The sequence below is a fragment of the Bubalus bubalis genome, chromosome 3 (genome assembly GCF_019923935.1).
Source record: "Bubalus bubalis isolate 160015118507 breed Murrah chromosome 3, NDDB_SH_1, whole genome shotgun sequence".
Lineage (NCBI taxonomy): Eukaryota > Metazoa > Chordata > Mammalia > Artiodactyla > Bovidae > Bubalus > Bubalus bubalis.
Window position 1 is genome coordinate 102431419 of NC_059159.1, and position 18366 is coordinate 102449784.

The 18366-nt window shown below is 39.1% G+C and overlaps 1 protein-coding gene across 16 annotated transcripts in view; it reads left to right on the forward strand.

Moving 5' to 3' along the window:
* The window catches only part of SPATA6L (spermatogenesis associated 6 like), a 112899-nt gene that overhangs the window by 30871 nt on the left and 63662 nt on the right, over positions 1 to 18366 (forward strand). For 12 of the 16 annotated variants that reach the window (XM_045165046.1, XM_045165048.1, XM_045165045.1 and 9 more), the window contains 5 exons: positions 4175 to 4252; positions 5995 to 6234; positions 11012 to 11114; positions 16334 to 16368; positions 17097 to 17293. In XM_045165046.1, coding sequence (XP_045020981.1) covers positions 4175 to 4252; positions 5995 to 6234; positions 11012 to 11114; positions 16334 to 16368; positions 17097 to 17293 — 653 coding nt within the window. The remainder of the gene's footprint in view (positions 1 to 4174; positions 4253 to 5994; positions 6235 to 11011; positions 11115 to 16333; positions 16369 to 17096; positions 17294 to 18366) is intronic. The other 4 variants (XM_045165051.1, XM_025279103.3, XM_045165050.1 and 1 more) reach the window with 4 other exon arrangements.

Consider the following 18366-nt stretch of genomic DNA (forward strand, 5'->3'; position numbering starts at 1 on the left):
TTCTTTCTATGGCTGAGTAATATTCCATCGTATAAATGTACCACAGCTGCTTTATCCATTCATCTGTTGATGGACATCTAGGGTGCTTCTATGTCCTGGCTATTGTAAACAGTGCTGCAGTGAACATTGTGGTACATGTGACAGACTGATGTTATTGAGGGATCTTAAAAGATATGGCAGTTACGAGTACAGCAGTTACTGTTTCGGGGGCATTATCTGAACCCAAGTTCAAAATATTAATTTTGTTATTATCTGGGATGATTTTTAACATTGCAGAAACTCTGAAAGTTTTCTCTACTTTTATGTCACTTGAATGACCTCTGTTTTAAGGGCTACATCTTTGTAAATTATGAAAAGCATATTTAATACTCTACTGTTCCATGAGTGGCTATTATTTTAATTTGGTGAGGTGTTATTGTCTCCATTTGAGAGTTCTGTGCAGAATAGATGGCATGCAGAACCCCTGTTTCTATGATGTTTATGATGACAGGACTTCTATTTCTGATACTTCAAACGCCAAGCATTCATCAAAAGTTCTCCCTGGGAACTAAGATCCTGCAAGCTGTGCTGCATGGTAAAAAAAAAAAAGTTCTCCTAATCGGAATTCCCGATGGCCATAACTTTAAGCCCTCCATAATCTTTGAAGATCTGGTGAATATCACTGATATCATTTTTTTTCTCAGAAATGTTTTTTTGTGTATCACTTATATCCATGGTACTTGTGAGATGCTTGCCTTTATTATTGTGAATTACTGAGATTTTGCTCTTCAGAAGCAGAAAGGGGATTAAAAACTGGTGAGAATTAGGTGGGAGATACTCTTTACATTAACTTTGATTTGCCCAAGTTTTCTATTAAATAAATTCCATTTGCAAACATTGGGCTGGTATCCAGCTAAGTATCAAGACAAGAAAAAAGACACTTTCTCATATTTTCCCAGATGTTATCTCTGTTTAACTTTATAGGCATAATTAGGAAGAAGAACCTACAGGAAGTTTTATTTATAGTTATTCATAAATGCAGGTCATCATAAGAGAAAGAGCTTTAACACTGTCAGGAAGATCTCCATGCATTAGAGGTAAAGTATCAGTTCTTTCAATGAAGTTAAAGTATATTTTAAATAATTTGTGAAGAGATAGAGAGCTCAATTTCTCTCAAATATTCTATAAGGAAAAATAAATTGCTGAAGTTTTACTAATGGCTGATATTCATTGCATTCTCACTAGATGCCAGGCCCTGTGTTGAGTTCCTTACATGTATTGTTTTATTCAATCCTTTTTAACCCTGCAAGCTGGCTACTATTAGTTTCCTCATTTTAGGCATGGGGAAGCTGGTATGGAGAATTTATAAAGGGTACTCAGAGTCACAGAACTGGTGAGCAGTGGATCTAGGATTCTCACACTGGTCTTTTGTGCTTTGAAGTTTGCACTCCATCACTGCATTATGCTAATTCTCTCATTTTTATTTCAGCCCAGGGTCCAATTTCTTTTCATTAATGTTATAGGACATGAGAATAAATGACACGCGAAGGTCAGACAAATTATTCAGTTCATTTATTTTCTGTTATTAGTTCATCAAGAATTAGATTTATTTTCTCCAGTACAATGTGACTTTTTCTTTGTACTTTCATATTTTTTTTCATTTCGCTTGTTACCCTAACAGCCTTTTTTCCTCCTTTTCCTGCTGAGATCAAGAATATTGAGGGGAGATTATAATCTGTGTTTTTTGGTTGTTGTTGTTAGGTAAAGACTGAATTTGTAAATTAGGCAGAAAGAATATTGTTTTTAATTATTAATTTTTAGTTAATAATTTTAATTTTTCCTTAGTGTTTAGGTACTCTGAGTACCCTATATAAATTTTCCTTCAGTTCAGTTCAGTCGCTCAGTCATGTCCGATTCTTTGCAACCCCATGAATCGCAGCACGCCAGACCTCCCTGTCCATTACCAACTCCTGGAGTTCACTGAGACTCACGTCCATCGAGTCAGTGATGCCATCCAGCCATCTCATCCTCTGTCGTCCCCTTCTCCTCTTGCCCCCAATCCCTCCCAGCATCAGAGTCTTTTCCAATGAGTCAACTCTTCACATGAGGTGGCCAAAGTATTGAAGTTTCAGCTTTAGCATCATTCCTTCCAAAGAAATCCCAGGGCTGATCTCCTTCAGAATGGACTGGTTGGATCTCCTTGCAGTCCAAGGGACTCTCAAGAGTCTTCTCCAACACCACAGTTCAAAAGCATCAGTTCTTCAGCGCTCAGCTTTCTTCACAGTCCAACTCTCACATCCATACATGACCACAGGAAAAACCATAGCCTTGACTAGATGGACCTTTGTTGGCAAAGTAATGTCTCTGCTTTTGAATATGCTATCTAGGTTGGTCATAACTTTCCTTCCAAGGAGTAAGCATCTTTTAATTTCATGGCTGCAGTCACCATCTGCAGTGATTTTGGAGCCCCCCAAAATAAAGTCTGACACTGTTTCCACTGTTTCCCCATCTATTTGCCATGAAGTGATGGGACCAGATGCCATGATCTTCGTTTTCTGAATGTTGAGTTTTAAGCCAGCTTTTTCACTTTCCTCTTTCACTTTCATCAAGAGGCTTTTTAGTTCCTCTTCACTTTCTGCCATAAGGGTGGTGTCATCTGTATATCTGAGGTTATTGATATTTCTCCCGGCAGTCTTGATTCCAGCTTGTGCTTCTTCCAGCCCAGCGTTTCTCATGGTGTACTCTGCATATAAGTTAAATAAGCAGGGTGACAATATACAGCCTTGATGTACTCCTTTTCCTATTTGGAACCAGTCTCTTGTTCCATGTCCAGTTCTAACTGTTGCTTCCTGACCTGCATATAGGTTTCTCAAGAGGCAGGTCAGGTGGTCTGGTATTCCCATCTCTTTCAGAATTTTCCACAGTTGATTGTGATCCACACAGTCAAAGGCTTTGGCATAGTCAATAAAGCAGAAATAGATGTTTATTCTAAAAATTCCTACTGTTAAATCCAATTATTGACCTAACCATCGTTACCACCATCTCATTGCTAAGGGGATTGCATAGGATATAGCCTGTAAATTTCAGCTCTAAACTGTTATGCTAAAATGAGTACTTATATGAAAAAGAAAATACATTCCTCCTTATTGTCTGTAAGTCACCACCGGGAGTTGAGGTTAAATAGGTGAACAAGATTGCATTACAGACTGTGGATTCCTTACTAGTAGGGCCCCTCCTCCTCCTCTCTGGGCTAAGTGGAGCTTCATGTAGAGTGGCTAAGTATAGACTCAGGTTATCTGGGTTCAAGCCCAGTTTTGTCACTCAATGGCTCTGTGATTTTGGGTAAATTACTTATCTCCATGTATCTTAGTTTCCTCCTCTGTAAAATGGGACTGATAATAGTTCTTCCTTTATAGGGTTATTATGAAGGTTGAATGAGGTAATATATGTATGTGTGTGTGTGTTAGTCACTCAGTGGTCTCCGACTCTTTGCAACCCCATGGACTGTAGCCCTCTAGGCTCCTCTGTCCATAGGATTCTCTAGGCAAGAATACTGGAGTAGGTTGCAAATTCCTTCTCTAGGGGATCTTCCCCACCCAGAGACTGAACCCGGTATCCTGCATCTTTGGCATCGCAGATGGATTCTTTACCACTGAGCAACCAGGGAAGCCCAAATCCACTATACCCCAATACAAGTGTTTTTAAAATGGTATTGTTAACTATGTCACATTGTTGTACATTCCATTTCTAGAACATATTCATTTTGCCTAACTAAAATTTTATATCCTTTGACTTGGCTTTTCCCTTTTCCCCTCATCCTCTAGCTCTTGGCAACCAGCATTCTATTAGCTGTTTCTCTGAGTTTGACTATTTCAGATTCTACATATAAGTGAAATATGCAGTGTTTATCTTTTTGTGTCTGGCTTATTTCATTTAGTATAGTGTCCTCAAGTTTCTTCTGTGTTGTCATGAATGGCAGGATTTCCTTCTCTTTAAAGGCTGAATAATATTCCATTATATATATATATATATATATATATATATATATATATTTGTTATGTATATATTTTAGACAATGTGTGTAGATTATGCTGGCTACACAAAAGAGCATTTAGGTTCTTGGATAATTTCACGTTAGGATAGGATAAGTAAAGACCTTCTTTCCAATAATTTTATTTGTTTCTTTTATTTCCAGGGCATTGCTCCTAAAATAGAGTTTTCTACAAGGACAGCCATCAGAGAACGTGTGTTTCTGCATAGAAACAGATTTTTTGTAAGTATAATAAAGAATCCAGAGATAGAAATGTCAGGGATTTCTCTACAAATTTAAAGAATTTCAACCTCAGCTTGGTTTACCAAGTTTAGATGCAACTGGACAGACAGAAACCTGGAGACTTATTTCTAGGTTTGAATTTACATAGTCAAATTTCTTGTTCAGCCTGTCACATTAGAGTGATGATGTGTGGCATGTATTCATCATGGCATAGTTGGTGGAACAGCGTGATCCACAAGCTACAATCACAGGCTTGACATGTAGTCTAGTTAGTTGTTGTTGTTGTTTCATGACATCTACTCTTGATTTTATCAACAGTAGTGTTTCCTTCTTTCTTGTGCTGAGGCTGAAGGTCAGAGTTGTATTTGGGGCCACCCCTTTAGTAACAGTGAGGGTTCTTTTTTGGTAACAGTGAGGGTCTTGGGGCATTCTTGAGCACTACCTTCATTTTGCTTTTTCAGCCCTGATTTCCCCTTCACACTCATTTCTTTCTATTTTTATTTTACCCCATTGCCCATAATTTTGCAAGCATCCAAAATCCTTTCTAAAATGATACAGAGAATTAATGAATATAGTTTGTAGATCTCACACAGGTCCTAGAATAAACCTTGAAAATGTGAGCTTTGGATTTAGGGGTACTGAAGAAGCAGGGTCATTAATCTGTGCAAATCCATCAATCCCCTGGGCACTGTAACTCATCAGTGGAAAACCGGCGATTAATTTTCAGGAAGGCAATAGCTGCTTTTTAGTCTCTCCTTATTTACTCACTGTTTTCTCCAGTCTGTTTAAATGTGCACAGTGACTTTTCAGTTTATTGCTCTTTTTCTTCCATTCCATTTTGTTAATCTTGTTTTAATCTTGTAATGTAGAGACCTTCCTGTGTGAACTTCCCAGTCCCTTCCTCCTTCTCTAGTCTTGCAGTCTTTCTCTAGCGCCGTCTAGTGGTGGAGCCTAGCAGAACAGCTAGGAAAGCAGAAGGGGATTTGCAGTGGCCCGTTCAGTATCATAAAATTGAGTATACAAAGGTGGGTTTGGAGCTGAGAGGAAAGTGCTTACTCACCAGTATAGTTGGCTTCTAATTTTTTAATTGTTCTAAAAATTTCCATAGCTATACATACAACCATACTTTTTCCTTAAAATAAATTGCTTGAGGTGAAATCGCTGAACCCAAGTGTATGCCAAATTCTCTCTCTGTCTCCCTCTCTCGCTGTATTTGTGTATCTGTCAATCATCTGATGGGGCATGGAGTTGTCTGATACTTTCCAGCTTTCTCATAATACAAATAAAACTCACTGTTTAAATTTCATTAATTTTTAAAAAAAATTTTTATTACATTTTGGTTGCACTGAGTCTTGGTTGGTCCATGTTGGATTCTCATTGTGGTGGCTTCTCTTGCTGCAGAGCATGGGCTCTGGGGCATCTGGGCTCAGTAGTTGCACATGGGCTTAGTTGTTCCGTAGCATGTGGGATCTTCCTGGACCAGGGGTCAAACCCATGTCCCCTGCATTGGCAGCTGGATTCTCAACCACTGGGCAACCAGGGAAATCACAAATCTCACTGTTAGTAGCTTAAATCTACTAGTGATACTAAGCTGACCTGAAGAAAAATTTTAAAATGCCCTTCCCTGAGCTCACGTTTTATAAATTTGAGATGTTAAATCTTCTACCTTAGTTCAGTTAAATACAGTTATATTCTGGTTGAGCTTTCGTCTTTAAAAATATTGTCTCTTCTTTGGGTTTCAGGAAGAAAGATGTAAGTCACGAAGGCCTTTATCTACACCAAATGGACCAAAATTCCCCTTGAGTTGTGTAAAGATGAAACCAAGGGAGAGTAATCTCGACAGAGTGCCCTCAGGCATGCAGTCCCGGCCACTCTCTCCATATTGCACCAGGCGTTTCTTCCAAGACCAACCAGCTCAGCTGAACCTTGGATATACTTTCAAAATACCTGGAGAAAGCAAACCTCCGTTTGTAGTAAGACACGTGAGCCTAAAATTATTTTTCAGAGTCCTTTGGAATGGTGAGGGTGTGAATGAGGGTGGAATAAAGGAAGGTTGGACCATGATAACAGATGTGTAAGTAAATAAATAGAGGAAATTCAAATTGAATAATAATTATGATTAAATTATGTTCATTTCCTAGAGTTATTGTCAGGAAACTCCTATAAAGATGTCTTGTATAGAGGACTTGCTGAGTAAATGTCTGCTATCCCTATTTTTAATTTTAGAATTAAAAATAAATTTAATTATTAATAGTGTTATCTGCATAGGACAACCTGCCACTATCCAGGAAGATCAATGAACTGACAGTAGTAGAAGATTTATATCAAAGGCTGGCACATTCTCTGTACAAATCTGAAACTAAAGTCTCATCAGTTTTAAGAAAACTGCTTGAGTTTTCATAGTAAGATCATTGTTCAGTGGCCAGCTTTTTAAAATATGTATCTATTTTTTTGGCTGCCTCCAGTCTTGGTTGTGGCATGCAAGCTCTTTGATGAGTCATGAGGGATCTTTTCATTGTGGTGCATGGACTCTCCAGCTGCAGTGCACGGGCTTAGTCGCTCCATGGCATGTGGGATCTTAGTTCCCTGACCAGGGATCAAACCCATGTCCCCTGCACTGCAAGGCGGGTTCTTTACCACTGGACCATTAGAGAATTCACCAGGCCGCACTTTAAGAGTAGGAAACATATGGCTGCAGGAAGAAGCAATGATATGCCATAGTCAAAGTCCTTAATTAAAGTTATATTAGATTTAGCCATCAGGAAGTAGTGGACAAATTTAATCACACTTGTTTTCATATTCTTAATTTTTTTTGACTACTATAAAAGTAAAGGAAAATACAGAAAAGTTCAAGAAAAAAAAATTACCCATAGGTTCACTAGAATAATAAAATCAATGTTTAATTTGATACATTTTCTTTTGACTTTTTTTGATATTCATAAGGCCTTACTTTTTCCCACAAAGTTGTACTTATACTGTATATACAGATTCATTTCTTTACAGTTACATATGTTTTTATTATGTTAAAAACACTTCTAGTATTAATTCCTGTTTTTCTTTTTTTAATTTATTTATTTTAATTGGAGGCTAATTTACTTTACAATATTGTAGTGGTTTTTGCCATACGTTGACATGAATCAGCTGTAGGTGTACATGTGTTCCCCATCCTGAACCCCCCCTCCCGCCTCCCTCCCCATCCTATCCCTCAGGGTCATCCCAGTGCACCAGCCCTGAGCACCCTGTATCATGCATTGAACCTAGACTGGCTATCTATTTCACATATGATAATATACATGTTTCAATGCTATTCTCTCAAATCATCCCACCCTTGCCTTCTCCCACAGAGTCCAAAAGTCTGTTCTTTACATCTGTGTCTCGTTTGCTATCTTGCATATAGGGTCATCATTACCATCTTTCTAAATTCCATATATATGTGTTAATATACTGTACTGGTGTTTTTCTTTTTTTTAATTAATTAATTTATTTTACTTTACAATATTGTATTGGTTTTGCCATACATTGACTTGAATCCGCCATGAGTGTACATGTGTTCCCCATCCTGAACCCGCCTCCCACCTCCCTCCCCATCCCATCCCTCTGGGTCATCTCCGTGCACCAGCCCCTAGCACCCTGTATCATGCATCAAACCTGGACTGGCGATTCATTTCACATATGGTATTTTACATGTTTCAATGCCATTCTCCCATATCATCCCTCCCTTGCCCTCTCCCACAGAGTCCAAAACACTGTTCAATACATCTGTGTCTCTTTTGCTGTCTCGCATACAGGGTTATCATTACCTTCTTTCTAAATTCCATATATATGTGTTAGTATACTGTATTGGTGTTTTTCTTTCTGGCTTACTTCACTCTGTATAATAGGCTCCAGTTTCATCCACCTCATTAGGACTGATTCAAATGCATTCTTTTTAATAGCTGAGTAATATTCCATTGTGTATATGTACCACAGCTTTCTTATCCATTTGTCTGCCAGTGGGCATCTAGGTTGCTTCCATGCCCTGGCTATTGTAAACAGTGCTGCAATGAACATTGAGGTACACGTGTCTCTTTCAATTCTGGTTTCCTCAGTGTGTATGCCTAGCAGTGGGATTGCTGGGTCATATGGCAGTTCTATTTCCAGTTTTTTAAGGAATCTCCACACTGTTCTCCATAGTGGCTATACTAGTTTGCATTCCCACCAACAGTATAAGAGGATTTTCTTTTCTCCTTGCTCTCTGCAGCATTGTTTGCAGACTTTCTGATAGCAGCCATTCTGACCTGCGTGAGATGGTACCTCATTGTGGTTTTGATTTGCATTTCTCTGATAATGAGTGATGTTGAGCATCTTTTCATGTATTTGTTAACCCTCTGTATGTCTTCTCTGGAGAAATTTCTGTTTAGTTCTTTGGAACATATTTTGATAAGGTCATTTATTTTTGTGGAATTGAACTTCAGGAGCTGCTTATATATATTTGAGATTAATTCTTTGTCAGTTGCTTCATTTGCTATTATTTTCTCTTGTTCTGAAGTCTGTCTTTTCACCTTGCTTATAGTTTCCTTCGTTGTGCAAAAGCCTTTAAGTTTAATTAGGTCCCATTTGTTTATTTTTGCTTTTATTTCCAATATTCTGGGAGGTGGGTCATAGAGGATCCTGCTGTGATTTATGTCAGAGTGTTTTGCCTATGTTTTCCTCTAGGAGTTTTATAGTTTCTGATCTTACATTTAGATCTTTAATCCATTTTGAGTTTATTTTTGTGTATGGTGTTAGAAAGTGTTCTAGTTTCATTCTTTTACAGGTGGTTGACCAGTTTTCCCAGCACCACTTGTTAAAGAGATTGTCTTTTCTCCATTGTATATTCTTGCCTCCTTTGTCAAAGATAAGGTATCTATAGGTCATGGATTTATCTCTGGGCTTTCTATTTTGTTCCATTGATCTATTTTTCTGTCTTTGTGCTAGTACCATACTGTCTTGATGACTGTAGCTTTGTAGTATAGTCTACAGGCAGGCAGTATGGTCTGAAGTCAGGCAGGTTGATTCCTCCAGTTCCATTCTTTCTCAAGATTGCTTTGTCTATACAAGGTTTTTTGCATTTCCATACAAATTGTGAAATTATTTGTTCTAGTTCTCTGAAAAATACTGTTGGTAGCTTGATAGGGATTGCATTGAATCTATAGGTTGCTTTGGGTAGTATACTCATTTTCACTATATTGATTCTTCCGATCCATGAACATGGTATATTTCTCCATCTATTTGTGTCACCTTTGATTTCTTTCATCAGTGTTTTATAGTTTTCTATATAAAGGTCTTTTGTTTCTTTAGGTAGATCTATTTCTACGTATTTTATTCTTTTCATTGTAATGGTGAATGGAATTGTTTCCTTAATTTCTCTTTCTGTTCTTTCATTGTTAGTGTATAGGAATGCAAGGGATTTCTGTGTGTTAATTTTATATCCTGCAACTTTTCAATGAAAATAGTTCCTGTTTTTCATGAACTCTGTTTCACATTGTAGTTCATGACTTATTCTCCAGAATGTTAACGATTGATATTATTGTCAAGTTGATAATTTGACTCAGAATTACCTGTGTGATGTTTGTATATTAGACACAGAAATGAAGCATGGTAAATCCCAAAGTCAAGGTGCTTTTCAGATGACTGGTTATAGCATTGGTTTTCAGGTAGAACAGAGATGTTGTTTGGCTAGAAAATACAGGATAGCTGTTTTCTTCAGGTAACCTGTAAAAATGTCTGGCAAAATCTAGCACTCTAAACATAGTTTCATACAAATATTGTTAAATTGAGTATATTGGGTCTAATTTATTCCATTTGATATATATTTTAATAAAATACACAACTTTAGTGTACACCATTATGAACTAAATAACCTTAAAATGTTGGAAGTTTTCTTAGGGAATTAAAATTTACATGATACTTTTATTTAACAAATTCATATACAGTCTTTACTATGTGCCAAGCTCTTTCCTAAGGGCTTATAGATATTAACTCTTTTATTTAGCCAGATTTCCTGATGATATCTGATGTTTAAGTAGAAAAATTAAAATGTAGAGGACCTGATGTTGTCAAGATTGTAAATTCTAATAAAATTATTTCTTGAAGTAGAATGAAGAATAATAGTATAACATGACTTCTTGACATTAAAAAAATAAAAAACAAGGTTTTTTACAAAGAAAATTAAGCAACTGTATGTAATAGACATTCTGGAAGAGTCTCTATTTCAAGTATTTTGACCTGTTAGCAGATCACGTTGTTGAATGTAGGAAAATGTGGTCACCTTAACTAAAATAATACAGTCACCACTGTTCTTTTTTTCAAGGATATAGACGCTCAGACTGAAAGGGGATGTGGAAGGCTGAAAGATCACGTTATGAAAATTCCTTGTCTTCAGGGAGGACCCCACCTAGGCCAGTACTGCTCAGAGTGTTTAGGAATGTGAAGCTATCCTGTTTTAAAAGAAGATTGAACAAACTCCACTTGCTCTTTACTGGCCTTACCAGTGGTTAGAATATGATCTGTGTCATATTAGCCCATATCCCGTATCTTTGTGTTCTAACCTCAGTGAAAGTCGGGACAAACAGGTTTCCCTGTTGGTTATAGCATTTTATATACTGTGATTTAATCTGTTCCCAACCTTCTCTTTTCTCACCTGCATGACTGTGATTGAAGGGGAGAAAGGTATTACAGGGAATGAGGAGAGAGTAATACAAGCTACAGTGGGTTCAGGTCTCATTCCTTTCCTTTCAGGTGGACAGTGCAAAGCCCTTTGGTGAGAACAGTTCACAGCATCATTCCCAGAAGTCTAGAAGAAAACCTAACTTTTCAAACTTTCCATTTCCAGTGAGAAGAGGTATTCGATTTTCTTGTTACTCCTGTGTAGTTTACCCATGGGAACGAATGCATCCTACCTCTAAGTCTTCTTTCATTCTGAGGAATCACATGTTTGTCTGGAAACTCAGGGCCTAATTCTTGGGTGCCCTGTCACTGGGAGTTTCCAGGGAGGGGGTTCCCACGAGCAGAGTCATTAGCAGAGATGCCTTCTGTTTCAGAGTTTCCCTAGGAGGAACTGGGGAGACTTCCCCCAAGGAGTGTCACCACTGAGTGTGTTCTGGCTGTGGCTATTGGAAAAGCAGAGAACATCTTGTCTTGGTGGGATCTCCTTGAAAAGACACCACAGATAGCTAACAAAAAAGACTCGCCATTTTTCAGGATAGGATGCAGCAGGGAATTGATGGAGATCAGGAGAGGCAACACTTCCTTTACAAGATTGCATGTCAGCAAGGAGGAGAGCCAGTTCTCTCTGAAACAGTGAGGTTAAGGCAGGGGATCTCAGACATTTAGATTTCAGGACCCTTTTGTGCTAAGTATTATTGAGAGCCACACTGAGCTTTTCTGTATGTGAATGATATCTATCAACAATTAGCATTAGACATTAAACTTGAGGAATTTAAAAACACAAGAATATACAAGCACACATTAGCCATCAGAGTGGTGTCATCATGACATATCATATAGCTTTTGGAGAACTCTGTTATATAGTCATAAGAGAATGAGAATGAAAAAGACAGAGTATGTCTTACTATTAGGAGAATAGTTTTGACCTTGCAGAGTCCCTAAAAGGTCTTGGGGACCCATGGGGAGGCCCTGGATCATACATCAAGAATTGCTGGGTTAAGACATCCCCTTGGTGGTCTGTTCATTTCCAAAACAAACCATTCAGTATCACAGTAATCCATGCCTATGCCCCAACCACTAATGCCAAAGAAGCTGGAGTTGAATGGTTCTATGAAGACCTACAAGACCTGCTAGACTAACACCAAAAACAGATATCCTTTTCATCATATGGGACTGGAATGCAAAAGCAGGAAGAGATACCTGTAACAGGCAAGTAGCAAGCAAGTTTGGTTTTGGTGTAGAAAATGAAGCAAGGCAAAGGCTAACAGAGTTACAACAAGAGAATGCACTGGTCATAGCAAACACTCTCTTCCAACAACACAAGAGACGACTCTACACATGAACATCACCAGATGGTCAATACAGAAATCAGATTGATTATATTCTTTGCAGCTGAAGATGGAGAAGCTCTATACAGTCAGCAAAAACAAGACCAGGAGCTGACTAAGGCTCGGATCATGAACTCCTTATTGCCAAATTCAGACTTAAATTGAAGAAAGTAGTGAAAACCACTAGACCACTCAGTATGACCTAAATCAAATCCCTTAGGATTATACAGTGGAAGTGACAAATAGATTCAAAAGATTAGATCTGATAGAGTGCTGAAGCACTATGGATAGAGGTTTGTAACACTGTACAGGAAGCAGTGATCAAAACCATCCCCAAGGAGAATTACAAAAAGACAAAATGGTTGTCTGAGGAGGCCTTACAGATAGCTATGAAAAGAAGAGAAGCTAAAGGCAAAGGAGAAAAGGAAAGATATACCCATCTGAATGCAGAGTTCCAAAGAATAGCAAGGAGAGAGAAGAAAGCCTTCTTCAGTGATCAATGCAAAGAAATAGAGGAAAACAATAGAATGGGAAAGACTAAAGATCTCTTCAAGAAAATCAGAGATACCAAGGGAGCATTTCATGCAAAGATGGACACAATAAAGAACAGAAATGGTATGGACTTAACAGAAGCAGAAGATATTAAGAAGAGGTGGCAAATACACAGAAGAACTAAGCAAGAAGATCTTAATGACTCAGATAACCACAATGGTGTGATCACTCACCTAGAGCCAGACATCCTGGAATGGGAAGTCAAGTGGGCCTTCAGTAGCATCACTATGAACAAAGCTAGTGGAGGTGATGGAATTCCAGCTGAGCTATTTCAAATCCTAAAAGATGATGCTTTGAAAGTGCTGCACTCAATAGCTAGCAAATTTGGAAAACTCAGCAGTGGCCACAAGACTGGAAAATGTCGGTTTTCATTCCAATCCCAAGAAAGGCAGTGCCAAAGAATGTTTAAACTACCACACAATTGCACTCATCTCACACACTAGCAAAGTAATGCTCAAAAATCTCCAAGCCAGGCTTCAACAGTACATGAATCGAGAACTTCCAGATATTCAAGCAGGATTTATAAAAGGCAGAGGAACCAGAGATTAAATTGCCAGCATCTGTTGGATCATAGAAAAAGCAAGAGAATTCCAGAAAAACATCTACCTCTGCTTCATTGACTACTCCAAAGCCTTTGTGTGGATTACAACAAACTGTGGAAAATTCTGAAAGAGATGAGAATACCAGACCACCTGACCTGCCTCCTGAGAAATCTGTATGTCCGTCAAGAAGCAGCTGTTAGAACCGTACATGAAACAATGGACTGGTTCCAAATTGGGAAAGGAGTACGTCAAGGTTGTATATTGTCACCCTACTTGTTAATTTATATGCAGAGTACATCATGTGAAATGCTGGGCTGGAAGAAGCACAAGTTGGAATCAAGATTGCTGGGAGAAATATCAATAACCTCAGATATGCAGATGACACCACCCTTATGGCAGAAAGTGAAGAGGAACTAAAGAGCCTCTTGATGACAGTGAAAGAGGAGAGTGAAAAAGTTGGCTTAAAGCTCAACATTCAGAAAACTAAGATTATGGCATCCAATCCCATCACTTGATGGCAAATAGATGGGGAAACAATGGAAACAGTGACATACTTTCTTTTCTGGGCTCCAAAATCACTGCAGATGGTGATTGTAGCCATGAAGTTAAAAGACACTTGTTCCTTGGAAGAAAAGCTGTGACAAACCTAGACAGCATATTAAAAAGTAGAGACATACTTTGCTGACAAAGATTGTCTAGTCAAAGCTATGGTTTTTCCAGTAGTCATGTATGGATGTGAGAGTTGGACCATAAGGAAAGCTAAGCACCAAAGAATTGATGCTTTTAAACTGTAGTGTTGGAGAAGACTTTTGAGAGTCCCTTGGACAGCAGGGAGATCAAACCAATAAATCCTAAAGGAAATCAGCCCTGGATATTCATTGGAAGGACTGATACTGAAGCTCCAATCCTTTTGCCACCTGATGTGAAGAACTGACTCATTGGAAAAGACCCTGATGATGAGAAGGATTGAAGGCAGGAGGAGAAGAGGACGACAGAGGATAAGATGGTTGGATGGCATCAGCGACTCATTGGACATGAGTTTGAGCAAGCTCCTGGTGTTGGTAATGGACAGGGAAGCCTGGCATGCTGTAGTCCTTGTGGTTGCAAAGTGTTGGACACGACTAAGTGACTGAACTGAACTTTAACTGAACTGAACTTTGAGTGAAATACATGAACCTGTGTCAGTACTGAATGTCATGACAGTGAATTTCAACCATTCCTGAATTAATTCTTAGGCTAGAAAGGGAAGGTCATGGCCCATTCTCCTGACCTGGGCTTATACCATCCCTGACAACAAGTTTCCTATCTTAGCCTGAAAGGTTTCTACTTTTAAGGGGAAGTCTCTTAAAAGTCTCTTGTGATAACTCAAGCCAGTATTCTCTTGGATGACGGTGACTGTTCTATAGCAACAAGTCAAAGACAGGTGACAGAATTTGAGGCAGAAAATGCTTCATTTTCTCTGATATTTAGATTGAAAATCACCCATGTAGCCCATAAATACAGCACTGTCTTCCCCATTACCGTGAAATCAAGCAACAGAAAATGTCCTTTCCTGGGGAGGACAGCTGGGCTTAATGCTAGCTAAATAACAACGGGGTCATGTATCACATTGGTCTCGGCCTTTGTCTCTTCTTAATCCTGGCAGGTGGAGAACTAAGGTTCCAGAGAGGTTACAGAGTGTGTACAGGTCACACATCAAGTTTTTGGCACACCTACATTTAGAGAAGACGTTCAGACCTCTGGGCTCAGATCCTTGGAATCCCTGTAGCTTCCAAGCCAGACCTTTCCTTAGGTCACCTGTCAGCTCATTCATCCGGGCCTAAGGTAGAATAAAGCAGTGCTTCTCAAACTTCAATGTGCATTTGAATCACCTGGGTATCTTGTTAAACTGCAGATTCTGATTCCATAGGGCTGAGGTGGGACCTGGAATCCTTCTTATCTAACAAGCTTCCAGGTGATACCGATGCTGCTGGTCCATGGACAACACTTTGAGAAGCAAGGGAACAAGGGCAAGCCCCCTGGTATCAGTAGCAAGGGGGTTCCTAGGCAAAAGGGCAGGTTTGTGGCTATAGCTAAAAAGGGCCTTTTTAGCACTACTGATTCCCTGCTCAGCTGGGAGTGTGGTAGAAGAGAGCTTTTGGGACAAGATGGCCACACACATACATCCATGCCCAGAGAATATGACATTTCACATGTTTAAAAAAAAATCCCTTTTTATATCTTCCTTCTTATTGCCAGTGGCATAGGGGAATCAGCAGTCCCTTGTCACTGCCTCAGTCCCAGTCAGCTGGGGGAAGCCATGGTGGTCGTAGCATTGCCTTGCAAATACTCATTTCAAAAGCATTTTATTTTCAATCTGGAACAATCTCATTTAGTCTTGGTTTTGTCTGTGTATTTATTACTTCTAGTAATTCTTATCATTCTCTGGTATTAGATCTACTTAATGTAATCACAATGATTTTCACTTTTGCTGTGTTGTTTTTTTCAAGCTCTCATGTATTCGTTTTTGTCTGTCTCGGACAAGTATACTCAGAGTTTCTGTGTAAGTAGGATTTTATGTAAACCTAATATAAAGGGAATGCCAGAGAGGCAGAGGCTTTGAATTTTATATTGAGCCACATGGTTTTCTTTTAGGCTGTGGACATCTGGGCAAATGTGTTTTCCAAGCTGCCCAAGGGCTACTGAACTTGTTGCTTCATGTTAGACTCACTTTTACCCTTCCTATATCCATATGTGCTGCCATTAATATAACATTATTGTTTACCTCAAGAGGACAGAAAAAAACTCATAGAATTTCTGTGACTTCAGGGAGAATTAAAAGTGATGGTATGATTTACAAGGGATCATTTAAGTTCTCTAATAATTCATTCATTGTGTAATGTTTTTGTACTGCTGTGCAATAAATGTAATAGCAGCTTTAGGAGTAACTGGTAATAATGAGTCATTGAAACACCTGTTCCTCTTTCTTCTAGCATCTTCTCTTGACAGCCTTGGAGCTAACGTGAAGGTAATTTTAGAAGTAGCATTTGTAAAATGATTTATTACCAGCTATATAATGTCAATTATTGTGCTTTCTCCCATGAGCAGTTGAAAATATGTTTCTAGCTCATGTTGCTTGTGGAATTGCTGTAGTTTAACTTGAGTTTCTTTGCTTTAGTTGTTTTTTTCCCCTCGTATAAACTCCTTTCATTTGTAGGATGAGTTACCAGTGAAAGTGTATGTAGGTTCAATACCTACTTTATCATTAGTAATTTTCATTACTTTTTCTCGAATTGAATATAGAGAGGTGGTCAATCACTGTTCTTAAAGTCTGATTGGCTTGTTCAGGTGAAGGTGCAAGCTTCCCTGTTACATCATGACAATGGATATACACAAAGAAAATGGAGTACTCTCAGTTTCCTTTGACATACCCTTTAAATATTTTGTCTAAAAATTTTTTCTTTTCCAATGCAATAATCCCTAGTCCTCACAAATCAAAATTCAGAGCAGGAGTTTATTTTGGCTCGTTAATATATACCAAATGAATTTGGTTATCTTTCCTTGCCCTTGACTCTTGAGCATTTTGTCTCTAGTCTTCTCTGCTCCCACTCCTCTTGTATTTGCAGGAGATCCTGGGGGCAGGTATTCTGTCTTCTTGCCCCCAGTTCTCTTCCTTGTCCCACCCAATCCCCAGCTCTAAATTAAGCAAACAAAAGCAAAAGCTATAACTAAAGATGAATGCACATTGTCACTCAGGTTATCAAAGAGCCAGATGAACGGATTGTTTTAAGGAATGAATCACCATCATCTTTAGATTCAAGTAAGTTTGGAAAGCCCTCGCCCAGTTACGGTAACCAAGGGGATGCTGATTTTCACCAGGAAACTTCATTTGACACCTCCCAGAACTCCAGATCTCCCAGCCCTCTTCTGGATCAGCCCCTTCTCCGAGAAAGGTCAGCAGCCAGTACCCATCTCTTTGCTAGAAGAGTGACTTGTGGTCTGACAGGAGTAAAAGTCAGGTCATTTTATCAGTTTGCTTCCTTAGGAATATTCAGCTGGGGCAGCTTGACATGAAAGATTATTATTCCTTGAAAAATAATCCCAGAAGTAAGAATTGAGATTTTTCTCTTACCTCTGGAAAGCATATCTCAGAATGTTTGTTGAAAAATGGGATAGGCAGCTCAGTTGGCATACATACTATTTATTTTTCCATTATTATCTGTCATTAAAAGGGGGCTTAAAGCTCAGCATTCAGAAAACTAAGATCATGGCATCCAGTCCCATCAATTCATGGCAAATGGATGGGGAAACAGTGGCTAACTTTTTTTTGGGGGGCTCCAAAATCACTGTGGATGGTGATTGCAGCCATGAAACTAAAAGATGCTTATTGCTTGGAAGGAAAGTTATGACCAACCTGCTGCTAAGTCACTTCAGTCGTGTTCGACTCTGTGCAACCCCATAGACGGCAGCCCGCGAGGCTCCCCCGTCCCTGGGATTCTCCAGGCAAGAATACTGGAGTGGGTTGCCATTTCCTTCTCCAATGCATGAAAGTGAAAAGTGAGAGTGAAGTCATTCAGTTGTGTCCTACTCTTAGCGACCCCATGGACTGCAGCCTACCAGGCTCCTCCGTCCATGGGATTTTCCAGGCAAGAGTACTGGAGTGGGTTGCCATTGCCTTCTCCAATGACCAACCTAGACAGCATATTAAAAAGCAGAGACATTACTTTGTCAACAAAGGTCTGTCTAGTCAAGGCTTTGGTTTTTCCAGTGGTCATGTATGGATGTGAGAGTTGGACTATAAGAAAAGCTGAGTGCAGAAGAATTGATGCTTTTGAACTGTGGTGTTGGATAAGACTCTTGAGAGTCCCTTGGAGATCCAACCAGTCCATCCTAAAGGAGATCAGTCCTGGGTGTTCATTGGAAGGACTGATGTTGAAGCTGAAACTCCAATACTTTGGCCACCTGATGCGAAGAGCTTACTCGTTTGAAAAGACCCTGATGTTGGGAAAGATTGAAGGCAGGAGGA